Source organism: Python bivittatus, unplaced genomic scaffold, assembly GCF_059951505.1.
Source record: "Python bivittatus isolate LINGU-HERP-01145 unplaced genomic scaffold, Pbiv_v1 ctg000680_np1212, whole genome shotgun sequence".
Lineage (NCBI taxonomy): Eukaryota > Metazoa > Chordata > Lepidosauria > Squamata > Pythonidae > Python > Python bivittatus.
The window spans coordinates 2,697,298-2,720,050 of NW_028277095.1; the positions used below are offsets into that span (position 1 = coordinate 2,697,298).

The 22,753-nt window shown below is 41.5% G+C and overlaps 1 protein-coding gene across 4 annotated transcripts in view; it reads left to right on the forward strand.

Moving 5' to 3' along the window:
* Window positions 1–890: 890 nt before the first annotated feature.
* Window positions 891–22,753, forward strand: part of LOC103057498 (tumor necrosis factor receptor superfamily member 10B) — a 43,574-nt gene continuing 21,711 nt past the window's right edge. The window contains exon 1 of one of the 4 annotated variants that reach the window (XM_088151933.1): window positions 891–1,021. In XM_088151933.1, the coding sequence (XP_088008059.1) occupies window positions 1,010–1,021 (12 nt within the window). In that variant the 5' untranslated portion in view covers window positions 891–1,009. Of the gene's footprint in view, window positions 1,022–12,739; window positions 13,016–22,753 lie in introns of those variants that run through there. The other 3 variants (XM_088151935.1, XM_088151932.1, XM_088151934.1) reach the window with 3 other exon arrangements.

The following is a 22,753-nucleotide window of genomic DNA, read 5'->3' on the forward strand; positions in this document are numbered from 1 at the left end:
TATGCCAGATGGCCTGGGGGCTGGCACCAGGGGAAGTGGCATCCACTCCCCCCTCCCCCGGTCATCTTGAATGTTTTTAGTCTTTTTACGTATAGGATCTTTTTATATAGTCTGACTTTCTAACTAATGAAGGTGGATATTTATATTTTTAACTGTTTTCAGTTTTAATTGTGAGCCGCCCAGAGTCACCCTCCGGGGGAGATGGGCAGCATACACATTTAATAAATAAAAATAAAACATGGCAAACCATCTTTGGTCTAAAATCTCTGCGAGAGGCCTCTGGGGAGCGCTCTCCCCCCCTTCCCGACTTCCAACAGCTAGGGAAAGGGGGGGGCATTCCAAGACTGCTTGCTCACACCTAGCCATGGTTTATTCAGTTAAGAGCTAGGGGTGACCCCTTTGGATCCCAGCCCCATAGGCGGTCTAGGGCTGCAACTCCATTTCCCCTGCAAGATACAGAAAGAGAGACAAGTTCCTAACTTGGCTGGTGCTGGCAGGGGCAAAGGGCAAGCAGATAAGGCTGTGCTGAAACCCAGGATTAATCACCGATGCTTTTTTATTTTTTCTATTTATATATCAAATGTGTCACCGCCCATCTTGGCGAATGACTCTGGGAGGGTTGCAAAACAGTTAACATGAATTAAAACTACAAAATCGCATCTGCTATTAATAAATAGAAAATAAATAGATCCAAGAATAATTGGCAGTTGCCCAGGGAGCATTGTCAAGGCCCTAGCGACCCCCAGAATTGGGTAATTCCCGGGAACAGTGCACCACATTTTGCTTAAAGCCAAACCAGAGAAAATGAAAGAGGAAATGGAATTCAAACATCTTTTGAAACCTTTGCCACTAGTGAAGTTTAATTGTGAAAGTGAAATGTGAAAGCAGAAACGTTTGAGAACAGCCAGAGATGAGGGGCTCCGATCTAGAAAAGGTCTCACAGCACCAAGGGGAGCAGGATCCCAGCATGGCAATATGGAGAATAGGATTACTTTAGCCTTGGCTTCTCATGGTCACCGAGGTGAGTGAACAGCCTTGTATTTAACTCTTTTGGCTTCCCCAGAACTCGTGTACAGTCTTATCAGGGAATGGCTAAATTCAGAAGTGCTGCAGTTAACGAGTCTGACCCTGATCAATTATCCATAACTCAGTGATAGTTACACTTAAGAAGACTTATAAAGGTATAAGATGGAGATTGAATGAGCATATTTTAAAAAAGGAAGGAGTAGTAGAAGGATGCAAAAAAAACATTAAAAGAATTTTTTGATATGAATTTGAATAAGGAAGTTGACATTAGAACAGTTTGAGATGCTAGCAAGGCAGTAATGGCGGGGCACTTTATATCTTTCAATCATAAAATAAAGAAACAATACCAAGAAAAGTTTCAATTAATTATGAATCAAATTAAAATAAAGGAAAGAGAATTACAAGATAGTCCATCAGATGAAAGCTTAATATATCAAATTAAATTGTTACAACAACTTGAGTTGACAACAACAAAAGATATAGAAATAAAACTATGCTATACAAAACAAAGAAATTTTGAATTTGCTAACAAACCAAGTAGATGGTTGGCTTATAAATTAAGAAAAGAGAAGGGAAAAAAATGATCACGAAAATAAGAGATAATGGTGAAGAAGTGACAGATAACAAAGGAATTTAAAAAGCTTTTTTTACTTTCTTCTCAAAATTATATCAAAAGCAGGACATCCCAGAAGAATAAATTGATAATTATCTTAATAAGCAAAATCTTCCCAAATTAACACAAAGCCAACAAATTAACATCAATGGCCCGATCAAGAATCAAGAAATTATAGACGCTGTAAAAAAACTTAAAATAGGAAAAACACCAGGGCCTGATGGTATATCTACGGACTATTACAAATTATTTTTGGAACAAATTCTATCTCCACATAAGGATTTAATGAATTCAGTTTTGAACAGTTGCCAAATACCGGAGTCATGGTCTGAAGCAAATATTATTCTTATCCCAAAAGGAGAGCAAGACCCAACTTTAAACAAGATAACAATCTTGTGAATGTTTTGAGTGAGTTAATCAGATCTTGCAAGATTTGGGGCAGCTTTGAAGTTGTTTTTTTTTAATGTTGCCACCTGCGAAACCCAGAGCAATCTCTAGTGGTCTCCAGAATAAAGGTTGGGAGCCCATGGTTTGCAACTGGCTCTGGGATCCAAACACTGGAAGAGGAAAATCAGGCTGAAAATAAGTTAAGACAGACAGACTAATGCATACCTCATGGAGGTGGGGGTGAGGGGATGGTTAAGCAGACCCTTCCCCCTCTAGAATCAAGGCAAACAGATCTGATTGATTCACAATATCTCTAACACTTTTCTGGCCAGCCTTTCCAAGCAGTTTTCATAAATGCGCAAAATGAGTCCTCCGTCTATATTTCTGTAGCACCCTGTTTGCTAAAAAGTAACCTACTGATATAAACCAATTTAAAAGACGGAACAATAAATGTATCCGAATCAATAGCCATGTCCTTAAACAGTGAAAATAGTCTTTACTAATGTAAAGGGCCAAATTAAAACGATGCATCTGGATCGTTCTCCTAAAAAACCCAGAGGGGTAAAACAGGACTAAAACTCAGAGTCTCCTGTTGGTTCATTAGACCAAATTACTTAATGTCTCACGGAAACCCCGCCCAAACATATTGTCTGTATTCTTCATGCAGAAAATATTTAGCACGCTAGCTGTGTTCTTCTCCCTGACTCACCCCTTCCGGTTATTTTGTGACAGTGTGCATAACGTGCTCTCAAAAGGCCTGCTGCAGAAAGTTTGGTAATCCAGCCATTTAGAGTTCTGCAACTGTTCGGAAAGGGGGAAAAGTATGATTATATTTGGTTTTAAATTGAGAGAGAACATATATCTGTAGAACATATTTCCTAATGTGTTGAAAAGCTTGCTTTTCGTACTCACTTCTGCCACTTCTTAAAATGGTTGCCTTCTTTAGAAAATGCACTACCACCAGCCTCATGAAAGGAACAGGCATTTTCACAGGGATGTTACTCTGTGTCTTTTGGGGTAAATGATATTAACCTTCATGAGTGCATTCGCTGGAGAACTGCACAACAGCTTCTACCCAATAGACTAAAATCCTGCTCCCATCTATCCTGGCCTTCCTCTTTCCAGCTTGGGGGAGCGGGGGACCAGGAATGTCTGCAGGGTGTGGTCGAGAAAATCAAGAGAGCAGCCACAGTGGGGCAAGTGAAGCTCCACCTGATTTTCATGTGAGTCATGGGTACATAAAATCCTGGTGGAACTTCAACTGCACCATTATGTTTGCCATCTGGCTTCTTGGACACCCATGGGAGAACCTCCAGCCAGTGAATTCTGGGACCCCAGCTATGTATGTTGTTCTGGTTCCAAGCGGCTGTGAGTTTCCAGTGTTTCTTCCTTTCCCTAAGAGTAGGTTGGGCAATGCCACATGAGCTCCCACAGGTCTTCTGGGAGGCTCTGCAGAAAAGAATGGCCCATTCCATTCTCATTAAACAGTGATGTATGTGACATAGGCCTCTTTCCCCACTGGCTATGCTGGATAGAGCTACTGGGATTGTTGATCATGATATCTGGAGAGCCACAGGTTCCCCAGTCCTGACTGTTAGATGCTTACTTCGCAATCGTACCGCCATGCTGTATGTACTATGGCCTCCCTTACGCGTTGAGTTTACACATTGGGTTAAACTATAAACTGGTTCTTTTTGTTTTGCTGAGAGTGGTCATCCCAGCCATTGGGCTAGGTATACTATGGTTTACAGCTTAACATCATGCAGGAACATGGAACTAAAGCACCTATACCATAATTTTTTTTTTTAAAAAAAGGCCACTGCCTAAAAATGAAGATACTGAAGACCATCACCCCAAGACCACCATCATCACTCCCCCAAAACAAGTCAAGAAAAGCCAAGATAATGATCACCAAAACACTCCAAACCTAATAAAATCCCAAGATCATCTGCTACCCCCAAGATAAGGGGGAAAAACTGGAGTACCCCTGCTCTATATAACAGCCGGTTGCATCACTGCATTAAACCATGCCCCTTCCAGCCTCCCACCTTCTACATAAGACAGGGCCTCACCGGATCCATAGTGTCTCATCATCCGTGGGGTGACAATGTTATGCGAGCTGATCTGTCCTAGGCCAACTTGGCTTCTGCAATGCAGAAATGGGTTGGTCTCCCAGACAGCATTTAAGCTGGGAGGAAAAGAATGTTGGCCTGATTCAAACCTTACAGTATAGCAAAACCTTGTTCTCAAATCTGACCTGGGCATTTCATTCTCCACCGATCTGAATATTATTTTATTTTAGCCGTAGGCATCTTACTATGTTTACGATCAGTATGATAAACTGGTTTGACTGCCAGACTGAGCATTTCATTTTTGCGCATGCCAAAATAAAATAAGGAATCTTGGAAAATGTAGATTGCAATGACATACCGCCTTACCTGGGACCTAAAGTCAGTGGACCCCACATTACTGTCTCGTGTGCCCCACGCAGGACTTTAATGCAATATAGTGCCTTTGGAGTCAGTGGCCTTGCTTGCAGAAAGGTGGCTACAGAGCTGCAAACTTCACTGAGTCGAGTTCATAACTCAAGATGTGTATCAAGGCTTGTTTGTTTGCTATTTAACACTTTTCTTCTTGATAAGTTATTGTTGTAGGGAAAGAAAGTAAAAACGAAAGCTGGATTTACAATACATAAATAAATAAATTGTAAACCTTAAAAAATCCTCGAAAGGAAAGACAGTATGTTAATACGTTTTTTAAAAAATGTTTAAAATTGATAGGGATTTTTGTTGGTTTTGGTTTTGGTTTTGGTTTTTTTGCACTATACTTGTTTAGCTTAGCATGTCCTCATTTATTCTTCTGAAAATAGTATAGGTGAAAAATTCAATATATTATTATTGCTTTAAAAAGTTATCTCATATTTTGTTCAGAATGTTTAGCTGGAATTTAACATGATTGTGTGCAGAAATATATAGACCTAGCCAGGGAAATCAGAGACTTTAAAAAGTAGGAAATGAAAAAAAAATCAGAATAGTAGATATTATTTATTAAGTAAAAAAAAAAAAAGCAAAGTCTCAAGACAGACATTAAATTTGCAGTCTTGTGCTCATTTATAGGTGGAAGAAGTCCATTAAACCTAGATTACATTCCTATATCAGCTAATCCCAAAGAATATGGATTGATTGATTTTAGGTGAATTGGTGATATGAACCCAGACAACTTGCTCAGCCATGGCTACACATACATGGCTTACCATTATCTCTTAATCCTATTTCAGTTGGGCTTATACGTAGGCATGGGTAGTAACCAAAGTTCCCACATGAATTCAAGCTATGTTTTATTTAACCATGATTGGTCAGCTAAGCCACAATTAGAATTCATATAGTACAGTAGCCATGAAGCATGATTTACAAACTGGGTTTAAGAGCATGCTAAGTCAAAACCAAACAAACTCCATTTCGGTTTAGGGTTTCTCTCCAAATTAAAAAAAAAAACTATTTGCTTAAACATGCTCTGTGAAGAGCAACTGTGAATTTACTCGTGGCCTTTGGGGTGCTGCAGGACTCCTCGGCTTTGGTTGCAAACATCTGACAAGGACAACAGACAAGGAAATTCTATTTTTGTAGTTTCTGGAAGAAGGCAGCTGATCTTAGGTATGGTGCTCATACCTTCACTTGCTGACCTGCTAAGTTTACACGGTTAGTTTCTCAAGGCCAGGTTTTTTTTGAAGTTTTATAGGAAATTTCTCTCCAAGCTATCCTTCTGACGTTAGGGTAGGTGCTTTTTTTTTTTTAAAAAAAAGCTTTTATTAAAAGATTTTACATACCTAAGAAATACAGTCAAAGGGAAAAAAATAAGTGTGAAAAAAAAAAGAAGAGAAAGGAAAAGAAGAGACAACGAAAAAAGGAGAGAGAAAAAAGAGGAAGAACAGAAAAGAACAGAAAACATGAATGAATATATAAATGAAAGACAGAAGTGGCTTCTGATCTTCCTCTCAGCAGTTACGCATACAATTCTAATCAAACTCTCTCTAAAATTACATCATCATTCCCTTCTTTCTATAACCTATTCTTTCTAATCATCAAAGCCATAAGTGACAAAACCATTTTCCTTTTTAGGCAAAAGCCCATAAGGGGTTTAAGGACCTCTCTCTAATCAAAGAAGTCAGTTCGGCCATTTCAGCAAGTTCTGTCAGTGCTACCAACCATTCCTTCCTGGTGGGCAATGCCAAATCTTTCTGTGCATTTCCAGGGTTCCATATTGATTACAACAGGCAAGGGAGTTCTGTTTCTGCAGCCTCTGGAGCTGAGCAGCCGATGATCTCAGGTGTGGCACTCACATCTGTACCTCCTGATCTGCCAAGTGAATCGTTAGTTTCTCAAGGCCAGTTTTTTCTTTAAAGTTCTCTAAGAAATTTCTCTCCAGGCCATCCTTCCAACATTAGGGTAGTCCTCATCCACCGATCTTTCATTGTAGTTTCTCCCTCCCTCCCTAAATTTGGTTGGTTGATGGGGCTTCACAAGAGCAGCTGTGTGAAACAAGCACCACAAATCTCTCTGGGTTAGTCAGAAGTAAGGTTTATTGGAAGCGTTTGCAAAGGCTGGGGGACTTCGTTGCAAATAAGAAGCCACACCTCTTACAGATTTCAGCACATTTTATACAAGCCTAGGCTGACGCTCAAACTTCCTCATTTCCCCCATTGTCCGAGGTACTCTGAGGTCACAATCTTTTCGGCCACGCTAGGATTTCTTCCTGGTCCCTCCCACCTCATCTGTGGTAATTGCTCAAGGTTTCAGCTAATTGCATTATACTGATAAAGATTGCTCCAAATTTATTTGTATCTACATTGTCCCACACAAGGAGACAACTTCCTTGCATCTGCCACTATTTGATAACCATAACACTTAACACTACTTCCTTATCTCTCACACAGCTGCACTCTTAGCATGCTCAAGTTACTATTTCTTTGTCAATAATAACAGATATTTTATCCATCTCTCACACAGCTAAAGAAGGGGAACCCGGGGTCTTGCTTTAAAACTGTAATGTTACGGTGACAACTGTAATGGTTACATGGCTTTTGTGATGGGATGTATCTACGAGGAGGAGGGTGATGCGGGAGATCCAGGCTATCAGGACAGGGGGGTGCATTCCAGGAGGGGGGAGGAGGCAAGAGGCAACACGGTCCAAAGGGGGAACGTGGGAAGCGTAAGAGATTCAGGATAGCCACTCCCTAGAATCTCCCAGGGTATACCCACTAGTTGCTGTAGTATAGATTTAGTCTGGCAAGATTCTCTCTATAAGGTGTAAGCAAATAAATTATTAGACTGGACTGTTTCATCGTTGTTCTTGGGCTGGGCCTGACCGCTTTAGTGATTAACTGTTTTCTTGTCTGCAATGCTGCCTAAAGCTTTAAAAGATCTTCTTGCCTTGTTTCTGTTTCGAACAGAAGAAATGGATGAGTCTTGTATGCTACTTAACCATGATATGCTGTTTGAGGTTTTCTCTGGATTGCTCTGAAAACCCAGCCAGTTGTAACTAATGGGTAAAGAAATCATGGATTTCCATGTGAAGCTAGGTGTAGGCATCTAAGCCCATTGCGGGTGGGGCGGTGTCATGTTTCAAGCAGGGTCATGCATAAACTGGAGAGGCTTGGAAGCAGAAAGTTAATTTGAATTTCCCCCTGCCTCCAAGTTCTTACTGCCTCCTAGGTCAAAGTATTTTTTTTTTTTTCTGTTTCTGTTTCTGTTTTTTTGTTTTTTGCCCCTTGAACCCAGTAAATGGGAGCAGGATGAGAAAATCAAATCCTGGAAGAAGGACTTGGATGCTTATGTTAATGATTACTTGCACTGCTTTATAGAGAGAGCAAGGGCCATCTGATAATTTCAAGTACTGATCATATTTTGGATTCCTCTTCTGAGTGGAGAAGAGGATCATAATCCTTGCCCTACTTTCTGATCAAGCCTTTGCTTGGCCTTGATTTGACAACTCTTCTTAGCTGTAGGAAAACTGGTCGACAAGCTTTAAATGGTAGAGAGAACAATCCAGTGAGCCTGTGATTCAGAGATAAACCCTGTCAAACAGCTAAGCTGAAAAATGGCACCTTTTCACTGATGCAAGAATCGGAACATCAAGGCTTTGGGCATATTTGATGGTATATGTCACCCCAAAGACTATTAAAAATGTATGGGACAATTTCCAACATTTGTTGGAAATGCAATCAACAAGAGGGTCATTCTACCATATGTGGTGGACATGCAAAATTGCAAAGAAATTTTGGATTCAAATACAAATGTTGATGCACAGCATACTACAAATACAGATTCCATTTAAACCAGAATTATTCCTGTTGGGGATAATGGACTTTCAAATAGGAAAACATCTTATTAGAATTACTCAATACATGATTACCGCAGCAAGACTTCTTTATGCACAATTTTGGAAAACCCAGACACTACCAACAATACAAGAATAGTTGTTAAAACTGATGGACATAGCAGAAAATGACAAACTAACTTGCTTATTAAAAGAAAACTCAAACAATTACTACCTTAAGAATGGAATTAAGAATGGAAACCATTGATGGACTATTTGCAAAATGCAGGTGGGGTGAAGCTTACATGGGGATTTGAAGATTAGATTATAAATGTAATGGGCTATATTAGACAAAGAATTATTCTTATTTAATGTATTAAAAACTAGCATTTATGATAGCCTTATTATTTTTAAGAGCAGAGATAGATGGGAAGTTATCTATTTTTCATAACTTTTTTTCTTTTACTTCACCTTTTCTTTTCCTTTTCTTTATATTTTGTATTTCAAAATTTCTTTTCTATTTCTAACTTTTAAATTTGTATCTTTAAAATTTCCAATAATATGTTATAAAAAAGGCTTTGGGCATATTTGGAAAGTCCAAGGTTGAAGAATGACTCACTCGACCACAATCCAACCGCATATGGTAGTTGTCACTCCCAAAAGGGTTGAATTAAAAGATTATACCACAAACCTTTAGATTTCATTTAACTGATACTGCCTGGAACAGAGGTGGGCAGATCTAGTAGAACAGTGTTGTGCAAACTTGGCCACTTTAAGATGAGTGGACTTCTGGCTGGCTGGGGAATTCTGGGAGTTGAAGTCCACTCATCTTAAAGTGGCCAAGTTTGGACAACACTGTAGTAGAAGATATACCACAATTAGTTGAGCTCATGTAGGCCCTGCTCCCTTTTACAATTTTGCAGTAGCATAACAATCCCAACCCCACCAAGAGTTTCCCTTTCTCCTACACCATTGGCTTCATCTTCTGCTGACTGCAAATTAAAAAATGTGATCACGACACAACCCATGTCACTTTTCTGTCACTGCACAAAACCCATCTGGTATATTATCAGGGAGCCCTTGCCTTTAGACATAGCAGTCCTGGTCTTTCTTAGGACAGCTTCTTGAAAAGAGTGAGAAGTTGAACTGAGGTTTTTTCTGATTATTTACTCATTTCCTTGCATTTGTCAGTTTCAATCACCTCCTTACCCAAGGCCTAGTAGATGCTTAGTCAGTTTCAGTTCTCCAGCTTTACACAAATTTTCACAGGAAAGATTATTAATTAAGGCCTAACGCTCACCCAGAAGGTTCCATGCAAAACCCATCGTATTGAGCAGTGTGTCCTTGCACATACACATTTCTTTCCAAACTTCCAAATCTGTTTGATGTGACTCTTTGGAATACTTAAGGGATGATAGCTTGGCTGATTCTTCTAGCAAGTTTTTAAACAAGCAAACTGCCAATGTCTCTTTTAGTGCTGTATTTCATGACACAGTTTCTACAGCCTGGTGAGCACAGGGTGTGGCACAGTTGTAGAAAATCTCTCCAGGGCTATCAGAGGTAGAGAAATTATCTTAAGGAACTGCAAGTTCCTGTGCACGGGCCCTACATGGCAATGGGTTTTATTCCATAAGTGAGAAAAAGAAAGGCCTAAAAGGACAAGTGAAATAATTTAGTATTAATTTATTAATTAATAAATTGTGAGCCTCTATGTGGTTGGTTGGAAGTATGTCTGAATTTGGTGGGCTTACTCTGGGGATAGGTTTGCATGGAATTAGGGAAATAGGGGCAAGAACCTCACCCTGGAATAAAGTCCTCTTGATGTTGGGACTAAGTAGTCAGTTCAAAGTGCTTTTAAAAGTGTTTGTGGTTGTTCAGTTGCTTCCCACTCTTTGTGGTTAAAGGTATCTATGAATCAAGTGGTGGAGTGGTTAATGATTTGGGCCTGCAGTTCATAAAAACATGGGCTAAAGTGACAGGGAAATCAGAAAAGCTCCGTTTGGCCGTCTTCAGTTCTACTTCCTCTTGGTTTTCCTAACCGAGATACTGAGTGTAGGGAAACAGAGAAGTTTTCAAAGCAAATAGCCAAAGTAACATGCAAGCTAAGTCACTGGCTCTTGTTGGCTTAAACCTGGGCAGAATGAATGAAACTAAAATCATTCAACCCCTTCATGGATCACTGCCTTGTTGTGTAACTCAGTGAAGCCGTGAGCTATACCGTGCAGGGCCACCCAAGACGGACAGGTCATGACAGAGAGTTCTGACAAAATGTGGTCCACTGGAGAAGGAAATGGCAACCCACTCCAGGATCCTTGCCAAGAAAACCCCGTGGACAATGTCAAAAGGCTAAAAGATATGACGCCGGAAGATGAGCCCCTCAGGTCGGAAGGTGTCCAATATGCTACTGGGGAAGAGCGGAGGGCATTTCCAAGTAGCTCCAGAAAGTGAAGCGGCTGGGCCAAAGCCGAAAGGACGTTCAGCTGTGGATGTATCTGGAAGCGAAAAGAAGGTCCGATGCTGTAAAGAACAATATTGTATAGGTACCTGGAATGTAAGATCTATGAACCAAGGCAAGCTGGATGTGGTCAAACATGAGATGACAAGATTGAACATCGACATCTTGGGAGTCAGCGAATTAAAATGGACGGGAATGGGTGAATTTAATTCAGGTGACCATTATATCTACTTCTGTGGGCAAGAAACCCTTAGAAGAAATGGAGTTGCACTCATAGTCAGTAAGAGAGTGGGGAAGGCAGTAATGGGGTACAACCTCAAAAACGACAGAATGATCTCAGTGCGTATCCAAGGCAAACCATTCAATATCACAGTCATCCAAGTCTATGCCCCAACCACTGATGCTGAAGAAGCTGAAGTTGACCGCTTCTATGAAGACCTACAACACCTTCTAGAACTAGCACCAAAAAAAGATGTCCTTTTCATCATAGGGGATTAGAATGCTAAAGTAGGAAGTCAAGGAATAATCGGAACAACAGGTGAGTTTGGCCTTGGAGCACAAAATGAAGCAGGGCAAAGGCTAATAGAGTTCTGTCAAGAGAACAAGCTAGTCATAGCAAACACTCTTTTCCAACAACACAAGAGACGACTCTACACATGGACATCACCAGATGGTCAATACCGAAACCAGATTGATTATATACTTTGCAGCCAAAGTTGGAGAAGCTCTATACAGACAGCAAAAACAAGACCAGGAGCTGACTGTGGCTCAGATCATGAGCTGCTTACTGCAAAATTTAGGCTTAAATTGAAGAATGTAGGGAAAACCACTAGACCACTCAGGTATGACTTAGATCATATTCCTTGTGAGTACACAGTGAAGGTGATGAATAGATTTAGAGGATTAGATTTGGTAGACAGAGTGCCTGAAGAACTATGGATGGAGGCCCGTAACATTGTACAGGAGGCAACAACTAAAACCACCCAAAGAAAAAGAAATGCAAGAAAGCAAAATGGCTGTCTGATGAGGCTTTACAAATAGCTGTGGAAAGAAGGAATGCGAAAAGCAAGGGTGAAAGGGAAAGATATAAAGGACTGAATGCAGATTTCCAGAGAATATCAAGGAGAGATAAGGCCTTCTTAAATGAACAATGCAAAGAAATCGAGGAATTGGAGAGGACCTGGATAAAATTGTGTATGGTCAGCACTGCTCAATTTTGACAGTGCTGTTGATGGGATAGCATGAATATTGACTACGTTTACACAACATGGAAAACCACAAACTTGCCAACTGCATATTAACTTGCTGTATTGTATGAACTCAGCCTATGTAGTTAATTGGTTAGAATATCTCGAAAATGTGGGAAACTGGGTTACATTAAATTAATCAGCCACAATCTGGGTTCATGCAATATGTGATGCTAAAATATGGCTAGACTACTGTGCAAGCCCAACCAGTTAACTGTTTGGCAGATTAATATTATACAAACCCTATCAATAGGGTTAAATCAGAAACAATGGTTATATAAATCATAGGTCAGCATGTCTTGCTAACATGGCTTTGCTCACCGCTGCTCCTATGACCCGCTATTTTGAGAAACCTGGGTTATCTGAGTAAACAACGATCCAGTTTAACCTCAGGAGAGCCTGTCCAGCGGGGTGGGGGGTGCCCAACGGGCTTTCAGTCCAACTACCCACACTAGTTGAGTTAGCACGGCTCAGAGAGCCCCAGACTGAGCAGCCACGCATTAACCTGGTGTGTTGCACCAACTCAGCTTCGGAAGTGATGGTCTTCGGCTAACGAGTCTAACGCCAGGACCGATCTGGAGAGCCGCAGGCTGCAGTCGAGGGCGTTCCTCCCAGTGATACGCCGGAGGGAAAGGATGAATCAGGGGGTTACGGTGGGAGGGACAAAAGCGAGGTAGGGGAGGGGCTATGGACTTAATTTAGCTGGCGGAAGGGAAAGCTGAGCTCATTCAAGCCGTCGTCGTAGTTGGAGCACTTTCTCTGCTCTCACCTGTAGCTGTATTCCACGGGCCGGAGCCCCGGGCGCCGTTAAGTTGGCTGCTCTGCGGCCACGGCCTCGCCTACGCCAGCCGAGAAGGGTTTCGTCCTCGGGGCACAGACTGAGCCGCCGCCGGGCCGCCGCGGGCCGGCTCGCTTCGCATCGCCATGCGAGCCGAGCTCCTTCTTGCGCTTTGCGTACTTCTTTACCTGCCGGTGAGTGCGAGGGTTTCTCCGGGCGCCGCGGCGTAAAGGCTACTTCCCAGCCGCGCCGGCGACTCGGGCTCGTCTGCAGAAACTCCTCCCCGGCCGGCGGCGGAGTTCGTTGCCGGTCCTCTACCCGGCGCCCAGTACCGGGGTGGGGAACCGCAGGCAAGTCCGATGCGCGTCGCCAGATCCACGCGCGCGCCCTCCCTTCCCGGGACGAGCCCACCGCCCCCGCGAAGCGAAGGTTGGCGATTCTGGGAGATGATGAGGCCGGGACGGCGGCCACCCTCGCAGCTAGGAAAGCGGGGCCGACAGCGGGGGGCAGCCAAAACTTGTAGGGGAACGTCTTGGGTGGGCACGGAAGACCCTCGCCGCGCTTCGCCCCCGAACATGCCCGGGCAAGTGTTTTCCTCTATAGGCCCGGCGCATGTCCTGGGGACCGGTGCGCGCAGCTGAACCTGTAGAATGTAATCGGGGCCGGCAAAAAGCTGCCGGGAAACGCGCTCGTAAAGCGAGCGGGTCTCGACGCCAGCGTCTGAAATCTTCCAAGGCTATAATCTATTAAGTTTTCTAATCAAATCCACATGTATCCTAATTTATAGGGAAAAAGGATGTAACATTGTAATCTTAGAGTAAGAGTTTAATGTGTGTTTTACTTATATCTGCTGTAAAAGAAATCGGAAGGTTATTTTCTTTTTGTATTTCTGTTTCTTTCTTTTTCTGCACTTTTCTTTTTTTCACTTTTCTTTCTTCTATTCGTCGTCTTGATTATTCTGCTTAGCCTTTATCCTTCTGTTCTTAAAAAGGAAAGTCATTATAAAAAAAAAAAAGAAATCGTCCAAGGCGGTGTAAAACCCCGCCTGCACTACAGCAGACGAACGCTGCTGGTAGTGAATGGTATTCGCACGTGACTCAGTATAGCGGAAGCCCAGTCCGATGGGCTTCGCGTGTTCGGAGGATGCCCCTGGTTGTCCGAGAAAGAAGTTGCGCTGGGTTTGAAATGCGCTCGGGCGCGTAACCCGAGGCCGGATCAGGGCGGTTTGAAAAAAATCGGAGGAAGGCTTCTCGAGAGAAGAGCGAGTTGTATCCACGCGCGTATCCCTGACCTTGTTGGTGCGGTGTTACTGTTTTGGATTTAATCCCTCAGGCGCGCAGAAGCGCAGTTATGCCAGCTGTGGGGGGCCCGGCGCTTTCACTCGGCTCCAAACAGCAAAGTGAAAGGAGAAATAGCCAGAAGAAAACGTGTCTCCCCCCCCACCACCACAAGACCCTTGTTAACAGTTGCAGTGCTGGGCTAGTTAGAGCCCATGTGAACAACCCCCTCCCTTGTGTTGGTAAACAATCCACACTTGGGAATTTGGGGAACTCCAGGTTGGAAAACCCCTGATCCATCCTAGGCAGGGCTTCTTGGAGCCTCCCCTTTCCTTCATGATGCAACCGCTGGCAATTCTGTATGGCCTTTTCGTACATTTCTAGCCTGACATCTAGTATTGTGTTAACAGGGCACCTATTTTCTTCTTTACTTGCTTGCTTCTTTACTTTCTTTGGGGCACTCTGGGCATTCACCCGGAGAATTGGCCTCCACCTTTGAAGTTCACCATAAAGAAGCCGGTTTCAGCCTTGTTTGCAATGAAGTTGCATTAGAGTTGGCCTGCCCCCGGTGGAATGTTCTCCTGCTTTTTCCTTTTCTGACTCATCCATGTGTATTTAAATCCTAAAGAAGTTCACTCCCTCCTTGTGTCTGATGCAATGAACTGCAGTTCAGGAGAGTTTATCCCTTATATTAACATTTGTTAGTCTTAAAAGATGCTACTAAAATCAGACTTTTTGATTTTAGATACAGTACCTTCAGATTGATCAGTTTGCACTTAAGTGGCTTTCCAGATCATTGCAATGTTTATCAAATATTTCTGGCAACCTCTGTTGCTAGATAAATTTCAGTATTGATCATTACCTGCCCAGACTTGCAACAGACAAACTGATAATTTTTAGGGACTAAGTCAGTGGGCCAACCTTTACATTTAAACTACACTCAAAGGAAATGTGGATCTGTGTAACATTAAGAAATATTAATCCTTCTGGTTGACAGAAACTTAAATTCTTAGAAGTCACTTGCTTTGCTTCAGTCACCAGCAATGCATTCAGTAAATAAGCAGTGTGATTAAATTGGTATTGAATTAAATTATTGGCAGTAGATTGCAAATAATTATTTGTATATCAGCTTTTTGGAGTAATTTCTGAATAGTTTAGAACTTGAACGTTATCCTTTGTTTGGTTTTGAATAAAGCATGATTAAACAAATCCTGGCTTAACAAAGTATGGAAAACTCGAGAAATGTATACTGTATTCTCGTTTTCCTGATATGCTTACCTATGTTTTGTAGAATTAACCCAGTTATCCAGATTTGTACATGTGGATGAAGCTGTTTGGTTTTAACTGATCTATTTAAGGGTGTCTATGTGTTCAGTCAATCCTATTCTGATCCCACACCTGGATTCACAAAGCATGCTTAGATTAAAAGATGGTTGGTTGGTTTATGTTTGTGCTATGTGAATTCAGTCATATTCATAATTGTTTAGGAGAGAGTAGGTAGTTTTCTACCTGGGAAGCTGAATTGCACCACATTTTGGTAACCTAAAAAAGTAGAGAATTGTTCATATTGGTTATATCTACAATACAATTGGGAGAAGAAGTGGATGCAAATCTAGTAGACCAATTTCTATTGTTGTTGTGTTGGCTGAAAGTAATACAGGCAGTCCTCAACTTAGTCACAATACAGAATTTACAGTTGCCAGAATGTCTAGCCAACTTAGTCCATTTATGATGAACGGTGAAATAGGCAAAGGAATACTTCTTTCCACACCAGATCTTAGTTCCCCCTTGAGTCATACCAGAACTATGGTTTACTGACTTTTTTGGCTCGCTTCTCTAGCTCTGCTTTAAAGCTTGAGGCTTAATTTTGGTGCCACTAGGCTTTTATGCAGTTTTAACTAATTTTACAGCCACAGTTTGCAGTTGTGGGTTCACATGCCACAATAATAAGCCATAATGTGGTTGGTTTGGCTTTCAGCTCATGTGAATTCAACCACTGTGGGTTGTGAACGATAGACCATGGTTTAGCATATTTGATAAACCCAAATGCTTGTTGTTTATTCAGTAAATTATGATTAAGAAGTCATGGCTTGGCTCAGTGTGTGAAACTGCTTATCACACTAACATTACGGGAAATGAATCCTTTGTGATTGATTGTCTACACTGCACTGGTTTTGCTTGCTACTGCTCCTGATTGTTAGGTTCAGGTAAAATAACCCCTTAAATGTAGAAGAGTCCTTAAGTCTACTTAGTAGAGGAAATGATAAAATGAGGATTAAGCTGTGATTAGCTGGATTCAAGAGTTGGTTGAACAATCATGCCCCAAAAATATATATCAGTGCCTCCTCATCAAGGTGAAAATGTCAAGGGGCATTTCTACAAGGCTCTGTTCTAGACCATGTATTGTTCAACATATTTGTAAATGACTTGGATGAGGGGTTATAAAATAGGCAGACAACACAAAGATGGGATATAGCAAACGCCTGAGAGAATAGTGTTGAGACTGAGAATTTTGACATGTTGAAACAATGGGCAGAAACCAGTAATGTGAATTTCAATGTGGACAAATGCAGAGTCTCATGTTTGGGTAGGAACAGATCTCAAAGGCATGAGTAAGGATGGGGAAGGGAGAAGCAAACTGGGTATGTGCAGAAAGGATCTGGGTGCCTTTGTGAAACATTAACTGAATGTACAGTAAGCCAACAATATGACGCAGCTGCAAAAAACAAACACAGTTCTAGGCTGCATCAACAGACATGTCGTGTTAAGATCAACAGAAGTCATCATTTTTCTCTGTTCTATGTTGGACAGACCATCCCTAATATATTGTGTCCAGTTCTAGCCATTGCAGGAAGGGCATTAACAAACGGAATGTGTGAACCAAGAAGATAAGCCACTTGGAAAGAAAACGTATGAGAAAAGGTGGGAGGTGTGAGCTTTGTTAAGCCCGGAGGAGAGAAGAGAGGACTTTAGCTGTCTTCAAGTACCTAAAGGCCTGTCATAGGCAAAATTGTTCAAAGTTGTTCCAGAAAGACATAAAACAGTACATTTAAATTACGAGAGCAGGCTGCTTTTGACCAGTCCCTGAGTCTGACATAAAGGTATCAGGCTGTCCTATATAAATGTGGAGATTCCATGTTGTTCAGATAATCCTCTGCAAAACTTCATAATCCAGAATAAATGTTAAGAAAGGGACAGTATTTTTTACTTCTGGCCTGTTTGCAATGAAACCTCCCTGCTTGCTTGACAATCGTTTGCAGAAGGGATCAGATTGCTTTTATTTGCCAAAGGGTTAACGCCTGTCTTCTTCCCCAATTGTTGTGTATCTATATGTGATGTACGTGGATTGTGAAATACGTTGTAGTGAGATTGGGATATCAATATGTTCTCTCACTTTCATTGGGAAAAGAGTATTTTCCTTTTAGTGAGGTTTTTTCCTGTGGTATTTTCTGCCTCTCTGTTTGATCTCTTAGGCTATTTAAAGAAGTGGTTGTGGTGATTTCCTTCAACAACTCTTCTGTGATGTGGGAATCAGTGTTTTCATTTATTTTGAATGTCTTGCCACTTTCATTAGATGACTGTTTATTTATCCTTATCTCCTTTTCCCACATCATATTGTAATTGTGTTGGCCTTAACGGGGAAAGATTCCCTGCCTTAGAGATTCTAGCATCGCCACCTCTCCATCTGGATTTCTCCTTTTTTGGGGAATACAATTCCCAGAACTCCTAGCTAGCATGGATAAAATCAATATGGGCTGGTAATGCCCAACATATCTATATTGCCAAATTACGGTTCCTTGAACGCTCAACGTTTTTGAAGAGAAAAAAATGTTAAATGATTTTTTAAAAATGTATTCCGTAATAAGAAATACTGTTCTGCTCGACTGCATAAATAAACCTGTTCTCACCTTCCGTTCTTCTGGCTCGTAAGTCATTGAATATAGTAATGTTCTACAGTGTCATTACAACGGTCGATATATAGCGCACTGTTTAAAAATATTTTTTAATAGCGTGGTTTTCTGCAATTGATAAGGTGGGCTCTGAGCTAGAAAGGTGATTTGCTCTGTAAGATCTCGGGAGATTCTTGGATTTGGTTCACATGGCATACTAAGTCACAATAAAACCAGATTAGTTGACTAAGCCACAATTAGTTGGGTTCCCATCGCAGGCTGAATCCTACTGTAGCTTCATCTCCAAGTGAAATCCCTGCGCAATGTTTATCAAAGCAAAGCAGACTTATTTACTTATTACCTATTTACTTTGAAGTATTGCCAACCCCATACAAGTAAGGTTTGCTCCTGAGCAGTTAGTAACAACCTTAATGTGTTTACCTTTGAGATAAAGATTGGCCTGTCCTTTGTCTTTTTTGCCTTTCTGTGCAAGAGGGGCGAAGACGGAGCAGAATTCTTCATGACAAGCAAATGGCTCTGAAGGACTATGATAAAGGGTGGGTGTGATGGCACAGCCCTTTCTCCAGGAGGGGGAAACGGGCAGTTGTGCAGTTGAGCTATTTTTAACACCTGATCTAAGAATTGTGGGCAAGGGCAGGGAGGGGCAAAGGTGGAATGACATCATTGTATTTTCACCCCTCCTGCTTCCAGAACCTCCTTTTTACCGAGTGCAAAGCTTGTGGCTTTTGAGGCTTCCTTAAGCTCAGGTTGTCTCCTGACCCAGGCAATTGACTCAAGGTCTCTTGGTGTTCTCTTGACTTTCTAGTCACTGTGTGCTTGTGTGGCCTGAGGGATGTCTATAGTGCTTGATCTGGCTTGCTTTCCCCCGTGATGGAGGCAGGACCTCCATAGACCCCATACTTGCAGTACTTTTCCACCTTCTAGGATACACGTTCTCTCTGGGTATAATACAACCCGTGTCTCATGTTAGTCATTATGGTCCATGAACTCTTTCATCATGACAGGCTTTGTCAGGCTCTACCATTCTTTACTGTAAGAGGCAAAATGGGTTCCTCTGGAAACTGCCAAAAAGATTTGCTGGGCACCACCCTTAATTGTTTTAGAAGTAGGTGAAAGGTTTTAAGACTGATTCAGCATTCTTTTGGAATGGAGGGGAGGAATGTCTGGGCTTAAGATGCATGTAATTGTATTTATTGGCTAGGCTTGGCTTTTTTACAGTGCCTGATAGCGTTGACTGCTGAAAACCTTTTTTTTTTTTTTAAATATACAAAGTGTACTCAAAGTCAGGCCCCATCAACAATATATTATATAGGTTACATAAAATGTTAGATTGGTTGCCATTTTGTTTTAAACACTTTCTTACTTGTTTGAGGCGGGACCTTTGAATATTCCTAAGTAGGGTAATATTTTCTCTGGAAGAAAAATGTGATTGGTCTATGGGACCTGACTTTGGGTACACCCTGTACATGAACAAAATGTCTGAAATGTACCTTGCTTCTTGACACATGCAGGTATTTGTCAGAGGAGGAACATGCAAGATATATTACCAATCCTAAATAATATAATTGCTTTTATTTTTACATTGATTACCCTGAATTCTGCAGCAATAATTGCATTAAGTGGCCTTTGTGGCAAGAGATCTGAGATGAGATCCCATCTCTGTTACAAATTAAGATGGATGAATATTAGATTTTGAGTTGTGCATTAAAAAAGGGAGGTTTTTTTGCAAATGAAAGTAATCCCAATCTTGTGGAGTACTTGATAAATGCTGGTAAACAACTTAAAACTTATGTATGAATGAATACATTCGATTGCATTCGGCTTTGGCACCATTATTCCTGCCAAACACAAGGATTATGTCATAACATTTAAGGGCTTGAGATAACTTTTAGTCTATTTGACAATCCGGTTAGAATAGCTACAATATCATTTAGGAAAAAAAAAATACAAGTCTAGAGCTGAGAACAGATATTCCATGGTTCCGTGCTATTTCTATCTACCTGTTTTGTTTTAAAAAAGGCTTGCTTTCCAGCTTGAAAACCTAGTGGTTTCTCAACATAGAAAATCTGAAGTTTCAGTTCAAAGGTTTTTCTTTGAACATAAAAATGGTCACATGTCTGAACCTGATTGAAGAGGAAACAAGCTCTATTTTTTAATAGATACGATTCTGGGTTGTTTGGTGAACGTCTAAGACTGTTGAAACAAGGGGCTTAAGGACCCCTGGCCAAGAAGTATCTCCCAAGAGAACAAAGGAGTGGGAGAGGAACAGCCCAGAGGTGCTGCTGAACTGGAATGGTGCCACATCAGTGGGGTGGGAGTAGAAAGAAAAAAGGGAAGTATGGAGCCTACTAGTAGAGCATTCTTGGGTTCAAATGAAGGATGGTTGCCCCTTGGGACAGCTATTGGAGGGCTTTCAGGTCCCAAGGAGCCAGGACATAATGGCACCTGTCTTTCCCACCTGCAGGAAGACTGTAATCTTCTTGTAATCACAGGAAATCTTCAGTGCATCCCTAAGAACCCAAATAATGTGGCATATGTTTTGGACTAGAGCTGGGTGGTGGCAGTTCAAATCTAGATTGCATAGCTCAACAGGTGACTTTGAGGCAACCCTTTTTTTTATCAGCCCAGCTGACTTCACAGGGTTGTTATGAGGAGGATGAGAATGAGGGCTGCCCCCCTGTAAGCTGGCAAGAAATAAATATGAGAAACAATAAATAAGTTCAGAAGGTGAGACTCCAGCTCAGCATTTGTCCATCTGGGCCCTTTTAGAAGAATTGGAACTGCAATTTCCAGCCACCCTGTGAAAGTCCCTCCAAGATTTGTTTAGTTCTGTTTTTTTTTTTGCTTTTAAATTGGTTTGTGAATGATTCCACAGTCCACAAGAGTGTTGGATCAGATCAAACAATGAATTTCAAGGCTCTTGGTAGCTTGAAACTTGGCTGGTTCTGTTCCTTATTCTTCCTCCTCTTCCTTTCAGGTGGCAGAAATGGCTCTGCCCATTCTTAACCTCATGACAGTCCTAGGATCAAAGATAGCAGCTGGTTACAACCACAGTGCTGTAACCACAGTGCTGTAACCTTCCATAATCTGTGGTTATTGGTTATGCTGGCTGTAATAAATCTGCAGCCAGCGTGACCAATTACTGCACATTATGGGAGTCCACAGCGCCGCGAGTTGAGGTGTGTTAAAGCAGGCTTGAAAGTACAGAGATGTCTATCACTTAAAGGGCAGAGGGTGCATTTAACATCGCCAGCTAGTGTGCGTCTGGTGGCCTGCACTGCTGAAAGCTTTTTTTTTATGGCACAGGGTCAGTCCTCTTGGAACAGGCGTTTAAAAAAACAGAAAATGGTATGGCCGTTTGTAAGAACATCTCAGGAAATCATAGATTTCCTGTCCTAAGTTAACATCAGTTTTGTGGTGCTTGTTACTGGGAACTTCTGGAGAAAGCCTGAATATGCCCTTGCATGCTGACAGTTATGAAGGCATTATTGCCAGTTGGAGTGATGTAAAGAGTGCTTGCTTTAACTAATGATTTAACACATAATTGGAGCAGACTCGGGAATTTCTTTGCATATCATGGCCTTGTGTGACTTAGAGAAGGAGGATTTAGCCCTCCTAATATCAACCTTAGCTTCCACCTTCCAATCAGCAATGAAGCTAAGAGGAGACTACAGAAGAACAAGAGAAATAACAGCTTGCTTAAGGAATTACTAGCTTGCAGAGGTATCACATATGAGGTTGGCTAAAATATCCCTCCCCCTTCTACCCTCTCCCCAAACTCTCCTAAAGCAGTGCAATGAGCACTTAGTGGAGAGTATTTGTTGGAAAAGAAAACAGGCAGGTCAGGACAGCTGTGGGGTGAATAGTCGTGGCCTTGTCCATTGGGGTACCCTGCGTTTGAAATGCTCTTCTCTTGGAGGTCAGGCAGATGCCAACACTAATTATTTTGGGGTGCCAGGGGAGAACTAGTATTTTACCCATGCATTTGAGACCCTGCAGGCACGCACAGGTCCTTCATGCTGTGTGTTGTGAACAGCTGTACCTCTCTGATACTCTATTACATTCATTACTGTTTTAATCTTTTAAAGTAGTCTCTCTTTTTATTTCACTTTATTCTTTTGTCTTTTATACCCTGGGATTATGGACAAGTTATAAAGCAGTAGTAATACACGTTCTTACGCTAACTGAGCAATTCAAAAGCAAGAAGAAAACCAATTTTGAGCAAGTAAAAACCATAATAATTATAAAACTGGTGTGATCAATGTATGATCTATTTTACAAATAGCAAATCAACACGTAGCCATGTTCAGAGAAATAGAATCTCACTGATTTAACTGTTGCCTGGAAATCTGATGAGGTGGGGAAATATTACCTGCAGCCACTCTTCCTTATCATAAGGCCAATATAGCTCAAGATGGTTAATTTTCAGGAACTCCTTCGCCACAGGGACAAAATCTTTGTTCACGTGGGGCACCCCATAATTTCCCCTCAAAAACAGCTGTTGGGAGGATTTTAAATCTCCCCAAGGTTAGGGCTGCCTTGAAATTGGGAACTGTTATGTGGCTTAGATATCTGATTGGCTTGAAAAAACGGTCAGTGCCTGCCAAATAACACATCTTTACCACACATTATAAATATTTAACTCTGAAACAAAGGGATTTTCATGGTTTTTTATTTTAGTTCTTTATTTGTTTCTGTTTATTGTTTTTTGCTATTTCATTGGGTGAGCCACCCAGAGTCACGT